A 16,998-nucleotide genomic window follows, 5' to 3' on the forward strand; every position below is an offset into this window, starting at 1 on the left:
GAGGTGGCGGGCGGGAGCAGGGGAGTCAAGCTAAGCAGCTAATCCCAAATAAGGTAGAACGGAGGGGGAGGAAACAAGGAAAGAGGGAGGGTCTGAGGGTCTGGAGGATGGAACTTAGTGTGACAATAAGGCATCACCACCAATACCAATACAACACTTATGCTTATGTACAGTATTAGGAACCATATACTGTAGTATCGTTTTTATGAAGCTTCTTGCATATTTAATGGAAAGATGAATCCAATGACCTTGGACATGGAATGACATGTGTTACCATTGTTTGAACCTAAATGAAGCATAAACATTTCAAGATTAACTAAAAAAAAAACAAATATAAGGCATTCAGAAGATGCATTTAATGTGTTTTTTTCGGGGTTTTTTAATACCGTATATGTCTCTTTTTTTCTTATTTTATCGACTATATTGGTAACATGACTGAAAGGGTTACTATAGGGGTGTTATTTCATGTCTAGAGGGCTCTGATCATGTTAAAAAGTGTATTTAGTAAGTGATAACCAGTTTTTATGTCTTATACGTCTTGTTTTATCTTATTTTGTTGACAATATTGGGTAATAGGAGTGTAAAGGTGACTATAGGGGTGTTATTTCATGTCTAGAGGGCTGTGTTTACGTTAAAACGTGTATTTAGTAAGTGGTAACCAGTTTTTATGTCTTATATGTCTTATTTTCTCTTATTTTGTCAACTATATTGGGTAATTGGGGTGTAAAGATGACTATAGGGGTGTTATTTCATGTTTGGAGGGCTCTTCTTGGGTTAAAAAATGTATTTAGAAGGTGGTAAAAAAATGTTTTTTTCTTATTTTATCGACTATATTGGTAATAGCACTGAAAGGGTGACTATAGGGGTGTTATTTCATGTCTGGAGGGCTCTGTTCATGTTAAAAAGTGTATTTCGAAGAAAGTAAACTGTTTTTTTATGTCTTGTATGTCTTATTTTCTCTTATTTTGTCATCTATATTGGGTCATAGGAGTGTAAAGATGACTATAGGGGTGTTAGTTCATGTCTAGAGGGCTCTGTTTATGTTAAAACGTGTATTTAGTAAGTGGTAACCAGTTTTTATGTCTTATATGTCTTGTTTTATTTTATTTTGTTGACTATAATGGGTAATTGGGGCGTAGAGATGACCATAGGGGTGTTATTTCATGTCTGGAGGGCTCTGTTCATGTTAAAAAGTGTATTTCGAAGAAGGTAAACTGTTTTTTTATGTCTTGTATGTCTTATTTTCTCTTATTTTGTCTACTATATTGGGTAATAGGAGTGTAAAGATGACTATAGGGGTGTTATTTCATATCTGGATGGCTCTGTTCATGTTAAAAAGTGTGTTTTGAAGAAGGTAAACTGTTTTTTAATGTCTTGTATGTCTTATTGTGTCTTATTTTGTCAACTATATTGGGTAATAGGAGTGTAAAGATGACTATAGGGGTGTTAGTTCATGTCTGGAGGGCTCTTCTCGGGTTAAAAAGTGTATTTAGAAGATGGTAAACTGTTTTTTATGTCTTGTATGTCTTATTGTCTCTTATTTTGTCAACTATATTGGGTAATAGGAGTGTACAGATCACTATAGGGGTGCTATTTCATGTCTAGAGGGCTCTGATCATGTTAAAAAGTATATTTGGAAGGTTGCAAATCTTTTTTGAATGTCTTATTTCCTGTTATTTTGTCGACTATATTGGGTAATAGGAGTGTAAAGATGACTATAGGGGTGTTATTTCATGAATAGAGGGCTCTGATCATGTTATGTGTACTATTTTGAAGGTTGTAAAACTTTTTTTATGTCTTATACATCTTATTTCCTCTTATTTTGTCAACTATATTGGGTAATGGGAGTGTAAATATGACTATAGGGGTGTTATTTCATGTCTGGAGGGCTCTGATCATGTTAAAAAGTGTATTTGGAAGGTTGTAAAAGAGGTATTCTATGTCAAATATGTCTTAATTTTGGTATAAGGGAGGGATTGCTAAATTATCAGATATGGAGTTAAAGGAAGGACAGATACGTAGAGTAAGTTCATTTTGAAAGCGTTACAAAAATCAAATGGTAGTGATTAGGTGGAATGGCCCGAATGCTTGAACTGTATAAGTTTCCTTTTTGTGACTCACATAGAATTGTAAAAAGAAGCAATGACTGTAAATAAAAGACTCAGCCGTCCAAGGTTCCGTGAAGTATCAGCCCATCAGCCAATCATGAATGGTTACCTATGGCAAATCCTGCCATGGGTAGAACAGCCAATGCGGTACAATTGTAATGATGTCATCATTCTTTTATTATTTGTGGCGCCAAAAGAAGCTCAGTGCATTTGAAATCGTCTTCATTTTCCAGATGTGGATGTCCAGAGCCTCAAAAAAAAAAAAAAAAAAAAGAGTTTGCCTGGAACACCCGACTTTGACTTTGCACTTGGAAATGAAATTGGTTTTCTCGCCACTCTTTAAGCGCATTTGCTCTGAGTACATTTCAACCTTCACTTCCCCAAGTTAAGATGCACCAGCACTGGCGCTTTGCATGTAAATCTCTCAAGTTTAAGCACACTGCCTACGCCTTTCTATTCTCTCTCTCTCTCTCACACACACACACACACACACACACACAAAGTCCTTGTGACTGGTAAGCATCAGCGGGCGCAGGATGATTCACTCCCCCAGAAGTGAACATTTCCAAATATTCGGGAATGAGCGTCAAAGCTCAGTGACCTTTTGGTTCCAGCAGCTGTTTGACAAACACGAGCGACTTCCTGTCTCACCTCCTTACGTTCCTCCATCATGAGGAGTTATATTTGTCTTACGAGGTGCAATGATGCTTCAATAAAAGTTTAAATCATCATCAGGACGTTACTGCCGAGACGTCACTACAGCAGGAAGGACGAGATGACGGCAGCTAGATTGTGAAAATTCCCTCTACGGCCTTCAGTCTGCTCCGCTCAGCCCATCCAAACCTGGAAAGTCATGAAGATTTGCATCCTGACCTCATGTCACCAAGTCAATTCAAGTCAAATCAAGTCCAGTCAAGTCATGTCAAATCAAGTCAAGTCATTTCAAGTCATTTCAAGTCAAGTCTCAAGTCTTTTGTCTCAAGTCTTCAGTCATGCAAGTAAAGGCATGCGGGTCCAAGTCAAGTCTCTGGTCAGTTTCAAGTCTTTACTCTCAAGTCTTCAGTCATGTCAGTAAAGGCATGCGGGTCCAAGTCAGGTCTAAAGTGAGTCTCATGTGTTTTCTCTCAAGTCTTCAATCATGTCAGTAAAAGAATGCGGGTCCAAGCCAAGTCTCTGGTGAGTTTCAAGTCTTTACTCTCAAGTCTTCAGTCATGTCAGTAGAGGCACGCAGGTCTAAGTCAGGTCTCAAGTCTTCAGTCATGTCAGTAAAGCCACACAGGTCTAAGTCAGGTCTCAAGTCTTTACTCTCAAGTCTTCAGTCATGTCAGTAAAGGAATGCGGGTCCAAGTCAAGTCTCAGATGGGTTCAAGTCTTCAGTCATGTCAGTAAAGGCATGCAGTTCCAAGTCAGGTCTCTGTCAGTTTTGAGTCTTTACTCTCAAGTCTTCAATCATATCAGTAAAGGAAAGCGGGTCCAAGTCAGGTCTCCAGTGAGTCTCAAGGCTTTACTCTCAAGTCTTCCATCATGTCAGTAGAGGCACACAGGTCTAAGTCAAGTCTCTGGTGAGTTTCAAGTCTTTACTCTCAAGTCTTCAGTCATGTCAATAAAGGAATGCTGGTCCAAGTCAAGTCTCATATGAGTCTCAAGTCTTGACTCTCAAGTCTTCCAGTTGAGGCACACATGTCTAAGTCAAGTCTCAGGTGAGTTTCAAGTCTTTACTCTCAAGTCTTCAATCGTGTCAGTCGAGGCATACAGGACTAAGTCAAGTCTGAGGTGAATCTCAAGTCTTTACTCTCAAGTTTTCAGTCTTGCAAGTAAAGGCATGCAGTTCAAAGTCAAGTCTCTGATGAGATTCAAGTCTTTACTCTCGAGTCTTCAATCATGTCAGTAAAGGAATGCAGGTCCAAGTCAAGTCTCAGATGAGTCTCAAGTCTTTGCTCTCAAGTCTTCAGTTATATCAGTAAAGGCATGCGGGTCCAAGTCAAGTCTCAAGTGAGTCTCAAGTCTTTTCTCCCGAGTCTTCAGTCATGTCAGTAAAGGCACGCAGGTCTAATTCAGGTCTAAGTCAGGTCTCAACTGTTTACTCTCAAGTCTTCAGTCATGTCAGTAAAGGCACGCAGGTCTAAGTCAAGTCTCAGGTGAGTCTCAAGTCCTTTCTCTCAAGTCTTCAATAATGTTCAAGTCCATGGTAGTAAAGACACGGAGGTCCAAATCAAGTCTCGAGCTTTAAATCTCAAGTCTGAAGTTATGATAGTAAAGTCTAGTCAGTCTTTGCCCAAAGTCAGCTGGGATAGACTCCAGCAATGGATGGATGAAGCTAATGTGTGTGCGTATCTTAGGTTGCGGTCTCTCTTGCCTCCTCCAGCATCAAACACTTGACAAAAAAGGTTAGAAAGCTATGATGATGCTAAAAACTTGTGATGATATTAAATATTAGACAGACGCTCCTTCGGGGCGTGTTGCGTTTGTGACAGTACGTGAAAGTAAAACCTGTGAATCCTTTTCTTTGATTTAAAATCCTCTTTGGTGTGGGGGGGGGGGGGGGGGGCTTGAATCATCAATTATTGCCTGCGACTATGAATCCTTTTTAAATGACAATTTTTGGGGGAGAAGCAGCGTTTACAGTTAAGCCCTCGGCAGCATCCTTATTCCTGTCAGGGAACACAGGGATTCATTTTTAATTAATCGGGATGACGGCGTCCTGGTGGAGACACACACACACACACACACACACACACACATACACACACAGGCCTGCAGTGCCAAAGCAACTTATTGTGTCAATCATAGTTGCAAAGTGATGAAGAAGATGATAACAACGATCATAAATCTTGTCTTCTCGGGTCTTTTCCCGATTGTCCAAAACAGCGTGACCTCTAAAAAGCGGAATGCACTCAGGGAATACCAAAATGAGACAATCCATCCATCCATCCATCTTCTCTACAGGGTGCTGGAGAACTCCTCTGAAGGACACGTCCATCATGGACTGAGACCTCGCTCACTTGCTAGTACTTCCTGAAGCTCATACTTTCCTCATCACAACAGATGCTCCATAGTGGTCTTCAGTCATGTCAGTAAAGGAATGCTGGTCCAAGTCAGGTCTCAGATGAGTCTCAAGTCTTGACTCTCAAGTCTTCCAGTTGAGGCACACATGTCTAAGTCAAGTCTCAGGTGAGTTTCAAGTCTTTGCTCTCAAGTCTTCAATCGTGTCAGTCGAGGCATACAGGACTAAGTCAAGTCTCAGGTGAGTCTCGAGTCTTGACTCTCAAGTCTTCAGTCATGTCAGGAAAAGGCATGCGTGTCAAAGTCAGGTCTCAGGTGAGTCTCAAGTCTTTACTCTCAAGTCTTCAGTCATGTCTGTAAAGGAATGCAGATCCAAGTCAAGTCTGAGGTGAGTCTCAAGTCTTTACTCTCAAGTCTTCAATCATGTCAGTAGAGGCACACAGGTCTAAGTCAGGTCTCTGGTCAGTTTAAAGTCTTTACTCTCAAGTCTTCAGTCATATAGGTAAAAGCATGCGGGTCCAAGTCGAGTCTCTGGTGAGTCTCAAGTCTTGACTCTCAAGTCTTCCAGTTGAGGCACATATGTCTAAGTCAAGTCTCAGGTGAGTTTCAAGTCTTTGCTCTCAAGTCTTCAATCGTGTCAGTCGAGGCATACAGGACTAAGTCAAGTCTCAGGTGAGTCTCGAGTCTTTACTCTCAAGTCTTCAGTCATGTCAGGAAAAGGCATGCGGTTCAAAGTCAGGTCTCAGGTGAGTCTCAAGTCTTTACTCTCAAGTCTTCAGTCATGTCTGTAAAGGAATGCAGATCCAAGTCAAGTCTGAGGTGAGTCTCAAGTCTTTACTCTCAAGTCTTCAATCATGTCAGTAGAGGCACACAGGTCTAAGTCAGGTCTCTGGTCAGTTTAAAGTCTTTACTCTCAAGTCTTCAGTCATGTCAGTAAAAGCATGCGGGTCCAAGTCGAGTCTCTGGTGAGTCTCAAGTCTTGACTCTCAAGTCTTCCAGTAGAGGCACTCATGTCTAAGTCAAGTCTCACGTGAGTTTCAAGTCTTTACTCTCAAGTCTTCAATCGTGTCAGTAGAGGCATACAGGACTAAGTCAAGTCTCAGGTGAGTCTCGAGTCTTTACTCTCAAGTCTTCAGTCATGTCAGGAAAAGGCATGCGGGTCAAAGTCAGGTCTCAGGTGAGTCTCAAGTCTTTACTCTCAAGTCTTCAGTCATGTCTGTAAAGGAATGCAGATCCAAGTCAAGTCTGAGGTGAGTCTCAAGTCTTTACTCTCAAGTCTTCAATCATGTCAGTAGAGGCACACAGGTCTAAGTCAGGTCTCTGGTCAGTTTAAAGTCTTTACTCTCAAGTCTTCAGTCATGTCAGTAAAAGCATGCGGGTCCAAGTCGAGTCTCTGGTGAGTCTCAAGTCTTGACTCTCAAGTCTTCCAGTAGAGGCACTCATGTCTAAGTCAAGTCTCACGTGAGTTTCAAGTCTTTACTCTCAAGTCTTCAATCGTGTCAGTAGAGGCATACAGGACTAAGTCAAGTCTCAGGTGAGTCTCGAGTCTTTACTCTCAAGTCTTCAGTCATGTCAGGAAAAGGCATGCGGGTCAAAGTCAGGTCTCAGGTGAGTCTCAAGTCTTTACTCTCAAGTCTTCAGTCATGTCTGTAAAGGAATGCAGATCCAAGTCAAGTCTGAGGTGAGTCTCAAGTCTTTACTCTCAAGTCTTCAATCATGTCAGTAGAGGCACACAGGTCTAAGTCAGGTCTCTGGTCAGTTTAAAGTCTTTACTCTCAAGTCTTCAGTCATGTCAGTAAAAGCATGCGGGTCCAAGTCGAGTCTCTGGTGAGTCTCAAGTCTTGACTCTCAAGTCTTCCAGTAGAGGCACTCATGTCTAAGTCAAGTCTCACGTGAGTTTCAAGTCTTTACTCTCAAGTCTTCAATCGTGTCAGTAGAGGCATACAGGACTAAGTCAAGTCTCAGGTGAGTCTCGAGTCTTTACTCTCAAGTCTTCAGTCATGTCAGGAAAAGGCATGCGGGTCAAAGTCAGGTCTCAGGTGAGTCTCAAGTCTTTACTCTCAAGTCTTCAGTCATGTCTGTAAAGGAATGCAGATCCAAGTCAAGTCTGAGGTGAGTCTCAAGTCTTTACTCTCAAGTCTTCAATCATGTCAGTAGAGGCACACAGGTCTAAGTCAGGTCTCTGGTCAGTTTAAAGTCTTTACTCTCAAGTCTTCAGTCATGTCAGTAAAAGCATGCGGGTCCAAGTCGAGTCTCTGGTGAGTCTCAAGTCTTGACTCTCAAGTCTTCCAGTAGAGGCACACATGACTAAGTCAAGTCTCACGTGAGTTTCAAGTCTTTACTCTCAAGTCTTCAATCGTGTCAGTAGAGGCATACAGGACTAAGTCAAGTCTCAGGTGAGTCTCAAGTCTTTACTCTCAAGTCTTCAGTCATGTCAGCAAAGGCACGCAGGTCTAAGTCAGGTCTCAGGTGAGTTTCAGGTCTTTACTCTCAAGTCTTCAATGGTGTCAGTAGAGGCATACAGGACTAAGTCAAGTCTCAGGTGAGTCTCAAGTCTTTACTCTCCAATTTTTTTTTCCGAAATCCAGAATTCACCAAAAACCCTACAAGCCGACAGAAAGGTTTGAGCAGCACACACACAAACACTTGTTACCCAGTATGGCCCAATTGGGGTGAGCCCTCCTGTTTCGACTGGGATCCTGAAGATCTGTGGAGGAGGGGCTCCCCCGGCCCAGTGCGGGCGCCCTGACCCGGCTGACCCCCCTGGTCGGAGGCAAAGTGGCCGAGCCGCTCCAAGGTTCCACACCCTCTGCAAGAGATGCGTTGGATTCAGGACCACCAACCAGGTCTCACAGAGGTCACGGGGGGCCAGGGTGGATTGGGGGGTGGGGGGCGGGGGGCTCACACAACAACTGGGAACATTTTGGCAGGTTGGGAGGGGAGCAGGGTGCAGGATTTCATAGAAGGAGCATTGTCTTGCAATTGTTGTCGAATGTTGTACCCCCCGCGCGGGTGTCTGAAAGCTGCAGTGCCGCAGTGCACGTGAACGCTTCATCAGTGAAGTCAAATGTCTGAAGGGCTGCCGGGGTACATGAAGGTGGCGGAAGCACGGCGCAACAAGAGGATGCTTCCCGTCACGACTCGCCGACCAGCCGCCCAGGTGTGTGAGGAGAGTGCCATGTCCGTATAGGCCATGTCACGTCCGTATTGGCCATAGCACATCCGTCTCGACCATGCCACGTCCGTATTGGCCATGGCACGTCCACATCAACCATGCCACATCCGTATCAGCCATGTCACGTCCGTATTGGCCATGGCACGTCTGTCTCGACCATGCCACGTCTGTATTGGCCATAGCACGTCCACATCGGCCATGGCACGTCCACATCAACCATGCCACGTCGGTATTGGCCATGGCACGTCTGTCTCGACCATGTCACGTCCGTATAGGCCATGTCACGTCCATATAGGCCATGTCACGTCCGTCTCGACCATATCACGTCTGTATCGGCCATGCCACGTCCATATCAGCCATGCCAAGTCCGTCTCGACCATGCCACATACGTATCGGCCATGCCACGTCCATATCGGCTATGGCACATCTGTCTCGACCATGCCACGTCCGTATTGGCCATGGCACGTCCACATCAACCATGCCACGTCCGTATCGGCCATGGCACGTCCACATCAACCATGCCACCTCCGTATCAGCCATGTCACGTCCGTATTGGCCATGGCACGTCTGTCTCGACCATGCCACGTCTGTATTGGCCATGGCACGTCCACATCAACCATGCCACGTCCGTATCGGCCATAGCACGTCCACATTGGCCATGGCACGTCCACATCAACCATGCCACGTCGGTATTGGCCATGGCACGTCTGTCTCGACCATGTCACGTCCGTATAGGCCATGTCACGTCCATATAGGCCATGTCACGTCCGTCTCGACCATATCACGTCTGTATCGGCCATGCCACGTCCATATCAGCCATGCCAAGTCCGTCTCGACCATGCCACATACGTATCGGCCATGCCACGTCCATATCGGCTATGGCACATCTGTCTCGACCATGCCACGTCCGTATTGGCCATGGCACGTCCACATCAACCATGCCACGTCCGTATCGGCCATGGCACGTCAACAACAACACACAACAACTGGGAACATTTTGGCAGGTTGGGAGGGGGGCAGGGTGCAGGATTATATAGGAGGAGCATTGTCTTGCAATTGTTCCTAAACGTACCCCCCAACCCCTCCCCACCACCACCACCGGGTGTCTGAAAGCCTCACGGTGCCGCAGTGCACGTGAACGCTTCATCAGGTGAACACGTGAAGTTAAATGTCTGAAGGCCTGCCGGGGTGCATGACGGCGGCGGAAGCACGACGCGACAAGAGGACGCTTTCCCGTCAAAAGACGTGGTTTGGCGTGTGAGTGGACATCAACCAGATCGTTGCCAAATGAGGAGCCCAGAATAGAAGCTTGCCGAGCTTTGCCTGGCAAATAGGGGGTGCGCAGCTATAGATTTGTAGTTAGGGGGGAGCGCTTGTAGATGAAACAAATGCAAATGTATGTATCAATGCCCTCATTTAACATCCAACACAGCACACACTGCTGCGTGTGTGTGTGTTTGTGTGTGTGTGTGTGTGTGTGTGTGTGTGTGGTGATTGGAGCTTGCAAGCGTTTGCTTTTTCAGGATGCTGCCTTTGTGATGAAAAAGGGAAAAGGGAGAGAAAAGAGGCATCACTATTATCCTCCGGAGAGATGCATTGTTAGCTGGCGCTTTAATCAACACACTGCGGCTGCAGACAAACATGATTTGTAGCGGAAAGAAACGTCCATTTTCCATCGTCTAGTGAACGTTGCCAACATGCGCTGAGCAAGAAGGGAATACTCTGGATGCTTCTAGGAATGCAGCGTGGAAGTCAATCTAGGGGCCAGTCCACACGGGAACGTTGGTTCAGACGTTCCTTCACATGGCAAGGATGCTCAGGGTGCCTTCAAATGGTAGCTTCCAAAATGGGGTACAGGTAAAACACTGTTTTCTGATGACAGTCACAGAACAGGCGTGCCTCCCCATGTCCGTCTCGACCATGGCACGTCCATATCGGCCATGGCACGTTCGTATTGGCCATGGCATGTTCGTATTGGCCATGGCACGTCCGTCTCAACCATGCCACATCTGTATCGGCCATGGCACGTTCGTATTGGCCATGGCACGTTCGTATTGGCCATGGCACGTCCGTCTCAACCATGCCACGTCTGTATCGGCCATGGCATGCCCGTATCAGCCATGCCAAATCCGTCTCGACCATGCCAAGTCTGTCTCGACCATGACACGTCCGTCTCGACCATGACACATCCGTATTGGCCATGGCACGTCCGTCTCGACCATGTCACGTCTATATCGGCCATGCCATGCCATGTCCATATTGGCCATGGCACGTCCACATCAACCATGGCACGTCCACATCAACCATGCCAGGTCCGTATCGGCCACGTCACGTCTGTCTCGACCATGCCACGTCCGTATCGGCCATGCCACGTCTGTATTGGCCATGGCACGTTCATCTCAACCATGCAACGTCTGTATCGGCCATGGCATGTCCGTATCAGCCATGATGCGTCCGACTCCACCATGCCACGTCTGTATCGGCCATGGTAAGTCCGTATCAGCCATGGCACGTCCAACTCTACCATGCCACGTCTGTATTGGCCACGGCACGTCCGTCTCGACCATGCCACGTCTATATCGGCCATGTCACGTCCGTATTGGCCATGGCACGTCTGTCTCGACCATGCCACGTCCCTATCGGCCATGCCACGTCTGTATTGGCCATGCCACGTCTGTATTGGCCACGCCACGTCCATATTGGCCATGGCACGTTCATATCAACCATGCCACGTCTGTATCGGCCATGGCATGTCCGTATCAGCCATGGCACGTCCCACTCTACCATGCCACATCTGTTTTGGCCATGGCACGTCCACATTAACCATGCCACGTCTGTATTGGCCATGCCAAGACCATATCGGCTATGGCACGTCCTTCTCCACCATGCCACATCTGTATCGGCCATGACACATCTGTAATATGAGGGATCTTATGCACGTGCATTCTTTCTTCTTCTGTAGTTTGATGTGTTGTGTACTTCTGTCTATGTCATTTGGACAAGGCCTTAGCCCTCTGTCCTTTGTTGCATGAACAGTGAGTGTGAATGGTTGTTTGTCGAAATGTGCCCTGTGATTGGCTGATTGAAAAAGCTGCTAAAATCATTTGGGAAAGAATCACATTGATTCAATGGAATTGTCCAGAAACGCATCCTCAGAAATGCACAAACTTCCCAAATCTGCTAAGTAAAAGAATAGCTGTGTCGCGTCCACTTCCCTTTGCTGGAGGAGGGAATTCTATTAACGGCACGAGCCTCCAAAGCCTGACAGTTTAATCCCGGCAGCCGACTGTTCAGCTGACAGTTTACACCACAAGCCTGACACCAACGTTACACACCTGCCGACGGTCAGTCATTAGGCGCAAAACACGGAAAAGTCCAATTTTTATTGAAGGCATGAATGATGCAAATGCAGCATAATGGCGAAAAAAAAATGGCGTCTCCACATGACTCAATCACAAGCGGCAAGGAGGTCGTGCTTAGCGTGGAACTATTTATCCACACGTGTTTGCCTACAGAAGCTTTATTTTGCCACCGGACTACACTCGACTTTGCCGCATGAGCGTAATGTCTTCTCGGGTTTCGCCAAAACTGCCGTCAGCGGCTGTGAAAAGTTAATTGCGCGTATTTGCATGCGGCGTCAAGTGACGGCGGGTAGCAGACCTGGCGCCGGGCTCCCTCCTGCTGATTTGAGCTGTCAGCCGCGTTTTATTAACGATGACGAATCACCGCGCCACCTCACATCCAATAAAAGCGGCTCTCAGAGGGGCTCAAACCTGAGTCGCCTTTTGACTAAATGATTCTCTTGGCCTGCCGTGAGACAGCCGGCGGTCCGGACGGCGGTCCGGACGGCTGACCTGATGATTCGGCTTCGGGCCAACAGCTGGGTGCGTGGATTGCGGCGCAGCGTGATGAATGATGAAGTTACCTGACGGGTGACTCCGTGGGGGAAATAATTAAAAAAAGCCTTTGACCTTCTTTGGGGGTGGAATTAAATATTCCAACAAGACGGCTCAGACATGACAAAAATGTCTCTTTCGGTCCTGAAAAGGTTTATCTTTCCATTTAGTGCGAACAAGAGATGCACTAATACCTTGCAATTACCTTGCAGGGATTTTCTAATATACTTCAATGCTCTATCATGGTTCAATGCAGCCTATTATTACTCCAAAAATATGCATTTTTAAGAAAATGTTACATATTTTTTGGCCGAAATGAAGTATTTTCAAGCAAAAGGACTAAAATAGAATTTGGGCATTCAGAGGACACATTCAAAGACATTGTGATGATATCTATGTAGTATTTTGCACTGGTCACTAGGTGTCAGTAATGTTACACTGATGGCACAGTTGCATAGTACTGTACACAACAGGAAGTATATAAAAGAAACAACAACACGGATTTCTCCCAACATGTCTGTATTATTTTTTTATTATTATGTCTTGTTGTCCCTGATTAACTATATAACTATATTTGGTAATGGGAGTGTAAAGGTGACTATAGGGGTGCTATTTTATGTCAAGAAGGCTCTAACAATGTTTTTAAAAAGTATATTTATAAGGTGGTAAACAGGTTTTCTATGTCAAATATGTTTTATGTTTTGTTATTATGTCCACTGCATTTGGAAATAGGAGTGTAAAGGTGACTATAGGGGTGCTATTTTATGTCAAGAAGGCTCTAACAATGTTTTTAAAAAGTATATTTATAAGGTGGTAAACAGGTTTTCTATGTCATATGTGTCTTGTGTTTTGTTATTAAGTCCACTGCATTTGGAAATTGGAGTGTAAAGGTGACTATAGGGGTGCTATTTTATGTCAAGAAGGCTCTAACAATGTTTTTAAAAAGTATATTTATAAGGTGGTAAACAGGTTTTCTATGTCATATATGTCTTGTGTTTTGTTATTAAGTCCACTATATTTGGTAATGGGAGTGTAAAGGTGACTATAGGGGTGCTATTTTATGTCAAGAAGGCTCTAACAATGTTTTGAAAAAGTATATTTATAAGGTGGTAAACAGGTTTTCTATGTCATATATGTCTTGTGTTCTGTTATTAAGTCCACTGCATTTGGAAATTGGAGTGTAAAGGTGACTATAGGGGTGTTATTTTATGTCTAGAGGGCTCTAACAATGTTTTTAAAAAGTATATTTATAAGGTAGTAAACAGGTTTTTTATGTCATATATGTCTTATGTTTGTTATTATGTTAATTACATTTGGAAATAGGAGTGACTATAGGGGTGTTATTTTATGTCTAGAGGGCTCTAATAATGTTATAAAAACATATTTACAAGGTGGTAAACAGATTTTCCATGTCATATATGTCTTGTTTTCTGTTTTTATGCCTACTATATTTAGTAATAGGCGTGTAAATGTGACTATAGGGGTGCTATTTAAAGTCGAGAGGGCTCTAATAATATAAAAAAAAACATATTTACAAGGTGGTAAACAGATTTTCCATGTCATATATGTCCTGTTTTCTGTTATTATGTCCACTATATTTAGTAATAGGCATGTAAAGGTGACTATAGGGGTGTTATTTAATGTCTAGAGGGGTCTAATAATGTTAAAAGTACATATTTAGAAGGTGGTAAATATATTTTTCGTCAGGTCAGAGTAAAGGATGTAAAGAGGGGCAGACCATGTGACTGTCGTCATAACAGAGATGTGGCTTGATGTGATGCATATGCATTAATGATGCTAAAAACGTGGATGCAATTAATGACATTAATGAGTTAGCACCCTTAGTGCACCATGTTTGACAGCCCCACTAATAAGAAAGATTCGGCGTGATACTCAAAATCAGAATGGGTCTGGTTGGTCTGTAGATGTAAATGTGGTGTATATCCTCCCATGCACCGTGGAAAGGTGCTGGTTCACCATGCCAGACTTGGGTGACGCTACTCAAAAGTGTCAGTGAAGGCTCCTGCCACCCACACGCTCGTGACAGTAAGTTCTACATCAACTCCCTTGCCCTCTTTCATCTTTATGTCTTACATGGAATCATTTGCTTAAGAAAATATTGACTCCCGTTGCACAAGATCCCTGATATTGCCACAAAACGCGTGAAGGAAGCCACACGGCACAGCGATATCCAATTCCAACCACTGATGGGGATATTTTTTTTCGGAGCATAAATTGGCGGCGACGTGCTTGTTAATGCTCTTTTAATATGTTGCATCGGCAATACATTTGTGGGCATGGTGCATTGCTCCCTTCCTGGCTGCAGTCAACATCTCCATGGCAACAGAGATAAGACTTTAGGGTCACTCGCGACCGGATTTGCGTTCCTGCACAGTCTTTGCGATGTGTAAAAGACACACCTTCATTATTCATTCATTCATTCATCGTGGGGGGTGCTGGAGCCTATCCCAGCTGTCTTCGGGCGAGAGGCGGGGTACACCCTGGACTGGTCGCCAGCCAATCACAGGGCACATATAGACAAACAACCATTCACACTCACATTCATACCTATGGACAATTTTGGAGTTGCTAATTAACCTAGCATGTTTTTGGAATGTGGGAGGAAAACCGGAGTACCCGGAGAAAACCCACGCATGCACGGGGAGAACATGCAAATTCCACACAGAGATGGCCGAGGGTGGGAAAAAGACAAAATAAGACGTCAAAAAGTTACCACTTCCACACAAAATAGGAGGAGAACTCATTCATTTATTTATTTTCTACTGCTTATCCTCACAAGGGTCGCGCGGGGGTGCTGGAGCCTATCCCAGTTGTCTTCGGGCGAGAGGCGGGGTACACCCTGGACTGGTGGCCAGCCAATCACAGGGCACATATAGACAAACAACCATTCACACTCACATTCATACCTATGGACAATTTGGAGTCGCTAATTAACCTAGCATGTTTTTTGGAATGTGGTACCCGGAGAAAACCAACGCATGCACGGGGAGAACATGCAAACTCCACACAGAGATGGTCGAGGGTGGAATTGAACCCTGGTCTCCGAGCTGTGAGGTCTGCGTGCTAAGCACTCGACCGCCGTGCCGCCCTGCGGCCTTCGTTAGATAAATGAAATGTAAACGAGCGGTTGATACCCATCAAGACGCTGTCTGGTGTGCTTCCAAACCAGCAGCAACTTCAATCCATTCCATTATCCGACAGCTGCATCTAAGTGGGAATCTGCTGACGCTTCCCGTATCGGCTCTGAGCCGCCGTACACCACAATTCAACACGGCGGAAAGGAGACGAGGTCAGCCAAAGCAAATCCCCAGCAGGCTGCATCCTACTCCGCTGCCAGCAACGGGATCAGAGGCTGGGCGGCGTCCATCACGGGCTTCGCTGAGGGATAACGCTTCTGATGCTTCCACGGCAGAGAAGGAAAAAAAAAAAAAAAATCGATAGATTCTTGTAGACGCGGCCTCAAGTTTCCAATCTAACACGGAGCGGTATCGATTAGACGCCCGGAGGAGGCGAAACAAACTCTGCTGGTGATGGGATCCTGAAACAAGACCAACTTTGTAACGGCCACGCACCGTGGAAGGGGGAGGAGCCTGTCTGACCACCGACTTTCAATCCGGTTGGAATTCTGATGATCCATGGAACTAATCCCATTCCTATACTTCCTTTGTGTGAGTCACCTTGGATCATAAAGAATACAAGACGGAACTATTTAGTCATCAAATAAATAAATGATGTGGTTAGCATGCAGGCCACGCAGCTAGAAGACCGGAGTTCGATTCCAACCTCGGCCATCTCTGTGTGGACACGCAGCCAGGACACCGGAGTTCGATTCCAACCTCGGTCATCTCTGTGTGGACGAACTTTCACCGTGGAAGTGGGAGGAGCCTGTCTGACCACCGACTTTCAATCCGGTTAGAATTCTGATGATCCATGGAACTAATCCCATTCCTATACTTCCTTTGTGTGAGTCACCTTGGATCATAAAGAATACAAGACGGAATTATTTAGTCATCAAATAAATAAATGATGTGGTTAGCACAGAGGCCATGCAGCTAGAAGACCAGAGTTCGATTCCAACCTCGGCCATCTCTGCGTGGACGAACTTTGTAACGGCCACGCACCGTGGAAGTGGGAGGAGCCTGTCTGACCACCGACTTTCTATCCGGTAGGAATTCTGATGATCCATGAAACTAATCCCATTCCTATACTTCCTTAAGTGAGTCACCTTGGATCATAAATAACCAATAAATGATGTGGTTAGCGCGCAGGCCACGCAGCTAGGACACCGCAGTTCGATTCCAACCTCGGCCATCTCTGCGTGGACGAACTTTGTAACGGCCACGCACCGTGGAAGTGGGAGGAGCCGGTCTGACCACCGACTTTCTATCCGGTAGGAATTCTGATGATCCATGAAACTAATCCCATTCCTATACTTCCTTAAGTGAGTCACCTTGGATCATAAATAACCAATAAATGATGTGGTTAGCGCGCAGGCCACGCAGCTAGGACACCGCAGTTCGATTCCAACCTCGGCCATCTCTGTGTGGACGAACTTTGTAACGGCCACGCACCGTGGAAGTGGGAGGAGCCTGTCTGACCACCACCTTTCAAATGCGCTAGGAATTCTGATGATCCATGAAACTAATCCCCATTCCTATACTTCCTTTGTGTGAGTCACCTTGGATCATAAATAACCAATAAATGATGTAGTTAGCACACAGGCCACGCAGCTAGAAGACCAGAGTTCGATTCCACCCTCGGCCATCTCTGCGTGGAGTTCCAATTCTTCATTGCC

General features: G+C 45.3%; 1 protein-coding gene across 2 annotated transcripts in view; it reads right to left on the reverse strand.

Annotated features, from left to right (window-relative positions):
* gfra1a (gdnf family receptor alpha 1a) overlaps nt 1-16,998 on the reverse strand; it is a 99,044-nt gene that overhangs the window by 65,115 nt on the left and 16,931 nt on the right. Inside the window, exon 4 of one of the 2 annotated variants that reach the window (XM_058057941.1) lies at nt 7,765-7,920. The exons of the other annotated variant lie outside the window; for it this stretch is intronic. Coding sequence (XP_057913924.1) covers nt 7,765-7,920 — 156 coding nt within the window. The remainder of the gene's footprint in view (nt 1-7,764; nt 7,921-16,998) is intronic. 2 annotated transcript variants of the gene reach the window in all.

This window comes from Doryrhamphus excisus, chromosome 2 (genome assembly GCF_030265055.1).
Source record: "Doryrhamphus excisus isolate RoL2022-K1 chromosome 2, RoL_Dexc_1.0, whole genome shotgun sequence".
NCBI lineage: Eukaryota > Metazoa > Chordata > Actinopteri > Syngnathiformes > Syngnathidae > Doryrhamphus > Doryrhamphus excisus.